General features: G+C 36.5%; 1 protein-coding gene across 4 annotated transcripts in view; it reads right to left on the reverse strand.

Moving 5' to 3' along the window:
* CPED1 (cadherin like and PC-esterase domain containing 1) overlaps positions 1-6,809 on the reverse strand; it is a 143,537-nt gene that overhangs the window by 6,757 nt on the left and 129,971 nt on the right. For 2 of the 4 annotated variants that reach the window (XM_010706395.3, XM_019612394.2), the window contains exons 20-23: positions 4,285-4,505; positions 3,923-4,024; positions 3,626-3,713; positions 1,678-1,824 (exon numbers count right to left, since the gene is read on the reverse strand). In XM_010706395.3, coding sequence (XP_010704697.1) covers positions 1,678-1,824; positions 3,626-3,713; positions 3,923-4,024; positions 4,285-4,505 — 558 coding nt within the window. Of the gene's footprint in view, positions 1-1,677; positions 1,825-1,879; positions 2,509-3,625; positions 3,714-3,922; positions 4,025-4,284; positions 4,506-6,809 lie in introns of those variants that run through there. The other 2 variants (XM_010706403.3, XM_019612395.2) reach the window with 2 other exon arrangements.

Genomic DNA, 6,809 nt, shown 5'->3' on the forward strand with positions numbered 1-6,809 from the left:
ATTCTATGCTGTGAAAGAAAGTGTACTTGCCATCTGTCTTATGGTCATGCAAAGGGAAGCATAAGCTTCTTGAAAAACATGACAGTTCAAATTTCATGGTCCTAAACAGATTTTAACATAAAAATTTGTGGTCATTTCCTAGTTTTTTTGATAAAGAGACAACTCAGGTTCAGCTCATAAGAATAAGGATCTTTGTAGCATCACAATCAATTTCTTACTGTGCTACACATAATTTTATCTATAGATATGCAGAAGGCTTATCTGTCCTTGGATCCAGCAATGAATTGAGGCATGGTGCTTTTGGTGATCTCTGAGTGCACAACTGCAGTTTTCACTGAAGAAATACATATTTATCAGAAGTAAGTTGCGTTGGCTTTTTTTTTGTTTGGTTGGTTTTGTTTTCTTTTTTTTGTTTTTAGCAAGCACCTGGAAAGATATGTCCTCTTTATTCCTCAAAGATTTTCCCAGTTTCTAAAGAGAGTAATGTAATATTCATGAGTCTTCTTTTAAGCAATGCTCAGATTTTCAACACACTGATCATGCAAATAGAAATCTGGGAAGTGGCCTTTTATACCAACAAGCTGGTGTCGTGCTACTAGGACTTAGTTGGAAACTACTGGAATATTCTGATGACTTTGTTGACACTTCAGAACTACCATATGCCAAATCAGCAGAAAATACCTTACTCATCAGAAATTATATTCTCTGTTTTCAGGTACATTTGTGATAGACCAGGGATGCAGTTCTTCACTGTTACATGTAGGGTTCAAAAAGTTCAAAATCTTGCCGATAGGGAAGAGCTCTCTCTGTAAAAACACATGCCGCGTACTCAAAGGACATCTCAGACAAACCAGAAAAACTTTAAATATCTTATTTTTCAAACTCTCATTGGTTTGGCCTCCTCGGCACGGATTTTGTGTCTGAATATAATAATGTGTTTACTTATTTGTTTCTGGTTTAATCCATGGAATCCTGCCACTTGTAATATGCTGTGAAGACTCCCAGCCTTAGAACAAACAGAATAAGAATATATTCTCAATTTTCTTGTTCATATATTTTACTACATCCCTTTTGTGCTCACTCTCTACAGACCTCATACAAAAAAGAAATCAGAGACTTGGGTGAGAATGAGAACAAATGACTTACCATTTCTGTTAATTTAACCTGTCATTGCAATGATACCAGATAACTCTTTCTTAGAAATATGAAAACATATATACAGAAATAAGAGCAGCCTTTCATTTTTAAAGTCATGATTTGATGGGAGTCTGTCAATTAGCTAGTTAGGAAGGCTTAGGACAAAACCTATGAGACTGAACTATTGTGAAAACAAAACAGAGTACATGCATCAATAGTAAGGATTTATAATGGATAGCACATCCTGTAAGAACCTGGAAAGAATAAAATACTATTTTCCAAAGTTACTTCTCTAGAAGAGCATGCTTGTTTTTCTTTCAAAGAGCCACCACCACACCAGCTCAGCCTGTTCTTGGGCAGCCATGCCATTTGGTCCACACAGTGGCCAAATGTCACCATATGTGTGCTGCTGTCTCTACAGCCTTTACTCAGGCCTAACTTCTGATTACAACAGCAACTCTATTTGCATACGTTTTTGTTTCTAAGCTCCTAAGCAGTTAAAATCTCTCATAAATACCTGAGAAATACATAAACTCCTACCTCATGGAAATGACACCCGCACTTCCCCCGCAGGAATTCTTTGTATCGTCCCATTGTGATGATAAATGTGTCAACAACTTCATAGCCATATGTTTTTGCTGTCTCCAAGATAACCAAGTTTTCATTCCACAAGTTTTGTACTTCTGCCTGCATTCCAGATAACATATTGCAAAGTTTTTCAAAAGGAGTTTTAAAGGTCATTTTATTTTGCCATTGAAATGAATAGTAAAACAGCATTTTGGACAAAACAATTTAATTATATATATTTCCTTAAAACAGGTTATGCAGCACATAAATAGTTATAAGAAAATGTACAATATTTTCTTTTAATTGCACAACAAATTGGATTGATTTAGAGAAGATGTAAACTAGAAATGAAATTAGCAGTAACTGTAATTATTTTTCAGTAGATGCCCAGCTTCCTTTCCTTCATGGAAATGTTTCAATGCTGCTTAAAATATAATTACTGAGTAATTTTTTAATATACATTTTGTTAATATATTTCAGAAAAAAATCCTATTATGAAATTGTCTATGTAACAAATGGTTAAATTGTTCTTGTAAAGTATAAATTCAGATTCAAAACAAAGACAGTGAGACTGTTGTTTAAAAAGGAATATATGGCATGGGTATCTTAGACACAGTCATAGCAAAGAACAGAATATTTGTTCTCAACATATTGCAGGATGACCAAGAATAGAAAGGTTAGCTATAAATTTGTCTAGGCAGCACATTTTGACACTGCAGGTAGAAGGGCTTTGAGAGTAGCTGGGGTAATCCAGAAGTCCATAGCATCCAAACTACATGCGTAATTTGACGTATGATTCAAATACTGAAAAGGAAAAGATAGTGAATTGCACACTTAAGTTGATTTCTGGAGTTTTCTGAATTTGCTGGTTGAGAAAAAGAACAAAAATAACCTTTGGAAGCCTTTAATACTCTTTCTATCCTTGCCCCACCTACATAAGATCAAAGTTCTCCTTTCTCCCTCTAGGTCTGAACTCTGCTGACTGCTATAGCAATACCTTTGACCATGTTTCTTCACATTGATTCCAACCACTTTTCTAAGAAGAAAGAGGTGAACAGCAGAACTCAGTGTCATAGAAGTGCACTATATAATCTAGCAAAGCTATGAATTTTCTCTATTCAACAGGTGTGACTAGCTGGTGGTAGGCATTAATTACTTTGTTCTACCTTGCAGTGCTTCCCAGCTTTGTCTTATCCACGTATTTCACGTGTTCTCTCTCCCAACAACAAAATCGTAAATAAAAATATTGAACTGAATGAGTTATACAGTGCATTGAAATGAGCCCATCTGTTACTCTGAGAAGTCTTGGACATGATTTCAACCTGCTATATTACTCGCTTGGCCTGATTGTATCACCCTAGGGAGGGTCTGTGCTCTATGTGGTACAGAGAGCAATCTGCCCTCTTCTTCCAGCCATAATAGATTGCTTTGTTTGGCGTGTGATTTTTGCTATAGAGGCTGCCTTGTCAGATTTTGTCCACTCCTTTCTAGATTTACACTATCTGCCAGTAATCTTTGCTGAATTTCTTCTTATGGATTCCAACCATTTTCTTTGTTTATAAAGATAACTAAATTATGGGAAAAGTGGTTGGAATCAATGTGAAGAAACATGGTCAAAGTTATTGCTATAGCAGTCAACTTTGCCATAAGGCTTAGTATTGGATGTTCCTCTAGTTCTTGGCACAGCTGACTGAGCACAGTGCCTCAAATGACTCTGATTGCAGTGGAATTCATGAAATAAGGCTAATTGGTTTGAATCCACACCAGTAAGTCACACTAACAAATATAAACACCATTCTTTCTTTGATCCACATAGAAGTTGCTTAGCAGAAGAGGTAACATACTTTGACCAAACAGAAAAAATGACTGCTGAAATAACAAGTCTTCTGTGACAATGCACTCTAAGTATACTGTTACTTACCTGTGATAAAGAATGTATTCCATCCACTGGGAGGTGAAAGCCCATCCCTATGGATTTGATAATTACCAGGATATTTGATAGATTTTCTCTGTTTGGCAAGTGAAAAAGATAAAAACAGGACACACATTTTACTTAACATGCACATCAAAAGACACCGCATTATTTTTCTTCCAAAGTCAGTTAAGTCCACACCCATAAGAAAACAAATGAAATATTTGCATTTAAAATTTCTGGTGTTTTCTCATAATTTATCATATCAAGTCTTGACATGGAATAACACTAAGTGCATAACATTACCTGTTCAACACCTTTTGGATAATTTGCAGGTGATTGGAATTAAGCCACTGAACGCCACCTACAATTAGTACGGTCTGGTCTGTGTTCTCCAGCGGACGTGATCTGAAACCCAGAAAGAAAAAAACAACACATTGCCTTAAAACAGATGGCAAACATTTTAACAGCACTGCATTGCATTTCAGTGAACTGTATCTGGCACCCTGATCAGAGGCCTGATGTCATTTTCTACTATTTTTCAACCACACAATACGGCCTGAACACGTTGTGTTTAATTGTTTGCTTACTTTACTTCCAAAATCTGTTAAACACATTTGTGAATAGAATAAAACACAAACAAGCCAGCAATGGAGTTTATGCAGTACCTCTGCAGCAGCTGTTCTAGCGCTTTTTCAAAAGTTGGTCTCTGGTTTGCAGTCATCCAAAACTGGGGATAGTAGGAGTAACTGATAAATGTTTTTCCCTCGTTGATATTATCATAACATTTAACATCATGAGTCTTTTGCCATTCCTGAAGAGTCTCATTCACTCTTTCTATTAGATAGTACATCATCCCTCTGTTAGTTGAGTCACCTATAAAAAGAATCTTTGGATGGAAAAGAAGATGTGACTTAGAAGTTATATACACCAAAAACAAAATGCAAAGAATACAGCCAGGCTGCAGGCTTTTAGATCCTTTTCACAGAACTCAAGAAAACTCTCTGTGAGAGCAGGCCTGACAGCTCAGTACTAAAATTCTGATTTAGCAAACATTATCTGTTTCAATGAAAAAAAGTACAAATAAATGTCTATAGTTGCACAGTTAATATAACACTTTTTATCCTCACTTTCTTTAGCTTAACTTTATAGTTCAAATTGCTAATAGTTTCTCTCCTGATTTCTTGCAGTTTCCTGCTTTGCTTCCTTCAGTTTTTCATGTGGTTTGTTCCTACACAGCATGTCTTGGTTAACTTCTGTCTTCCATAAATGTGATTAATTAGAAGTTACACCAAAGGAACACACACATCAATGAGTGCAACTGCTGCCTTATTTGTAAAGAGATGGTCTTTATTCCATTTCAGAGAGAATTAAAAAAGAGCTATTTTGGTGGCAAAGAATCTGAACACAGTCCTGGACTGTGTGTGACAGGAAGCACTGCATCCTAAAGGAAGCTGAAAGAGCCATAAGGATAACAGAGGTGTCAGCAGTCTGTCTCTGAACTTGCAAATGAATAAAGAAGCTAAATGCAGGGTTGCTTCAAGCCGTTCTATTGACTTTGCCAAATCAAGGGTCTCTGTACGTTGAGACCACAGAACTGAAGGTATATATTTTCAATACTATTGCCCCATTTTTAGTGGATAAAACTAACATTTCCTCCTGCTAAAGAAAACGCGTAAGCAATGACAGAAGTTCAAATCTGAAGAGAACACAGGTTCACTGAGGTTTGCCAGTGAAACTGCCTGTGATCTGTAAATATCACAATCAACCAGAAACGCATACGAGGGAGCAAAAATGTAAAACTGAGAGTCAGAAACCCCACAGAGCCATAACACAATATCAACTCTGTTTTCTGTACAGTGGTGTGCCTCTTTTCCTGCCTCCTCTGGCATTTGGGGTAGTTGTCATCCTGTAAGTAGAGGTTGCTGTTTGTTTTTTTATTTGACTTGATTATTTTTTTTGATGCTTTAACACTTCTACCTTGAATGTTGGTTAGACAAATAGAATTCAGACAACGCAAGATAACATGTTTAAGAAGATGTTTCCAAAGCGTGCCTTAAGAGATTTTATGTGGTGAAAACTTTTCTCATCTAGTAGATCTCTATTTATCTATCCCTTTCAGGAACAATTTTAGAGACTGAATCCAGTGCCTCCTACGAGACTGCTGTGAGAAAAAATGAACCACAACCATGTCCCAAGAAAAGCTCCCAGAGGACAGAATCTGTTTCACATGAGCATACCCTGATCTGGTGGCAGAGCTGAGAATGCACACAACAATAACTTGAACATTCCATGCCCTGTCTGCTGGTTGCACAGAATCATTAGGTAGGCACAGAAGCTGTTCTAAATTCACACATAGAAGATACTTTATGTTCTTTTCTGGATCTCTCAAAGCTGTTTTGCAGATTAAATTTGTAAACAGTTGCTGTTCGTGCTTGGACTGCACAAGCGCTTCTCTCACATGTAAGGGGATTTCCAACTCTTTTCACACTGTGCCACAAGAAACCTTTTTAAGCCAAGCACAACATGACTCAGAAGTCAAGGATCTTTGGCAGTGGAAGGATTTGTTGGATTCTCCCTCTTTTTCCTTCTCTAATGCACAAACATGCACACAATTATTTATAGTTTGGAAGACAGTCTACACTACAATCTGACCTAATTCTAAAGTAGGCTAACTTGAGGTTTTAAACAAGAATTCTTCAACCTGCAAAAGCTCTTAATCTCTCTAGTTTGTCTATATCCACATCTCTTTAATCTTCACTTCATGAGTCCATCACTGTGTTATATAGATGTATATCTATTTAAAGAGTAGTTCTTAGATATTTGTAAGCAAGGATATCATTAACTTGCGGTGTGGGTGAGTACATTTCTATAAAAGTACAAAACACCATTAGCAGAATAACAAGCAGGCTCTACTAGGTCATACACAGTAGATCATGTTAGACTATTTCTCTTCAAAATATATATTATACCATTTCGGAATCAGTTACGATGGGGATTTCCAACTGAAAGGAGCAGATTCAGCTATAAGCTACACTGATTTGGGAAATGTGGCAATTTTACATTAGTCTTTGTTGTATAATGACTAATATTCTGATAAATACTTTCTCTTCTAGCTGTACACGCTCTAATCTCATCTAACTGTATTCCAATAGCAGACAACAACACAACACAAAAACAAACAAACAAACAA

This window comes from Meleagris gallopavo, chromosome 1 (genome assembly GCF_000146605.3).
Source record: "Meleagris gallopavo isolate NT-WF06-2002-E0010 breed Aviagen turkey brand Nicholas breeding stock chromosome 1, Turkey_5.1, whole genome shotgun sequence".
In the NCBI taxonomy this organism is placed as follows: domain Eukaryota; kingdom Metazoa; phylum Chordata; class Aves; order Galliformes; family Phasianidae; genus Meleagris; species Meleagris gallopavo.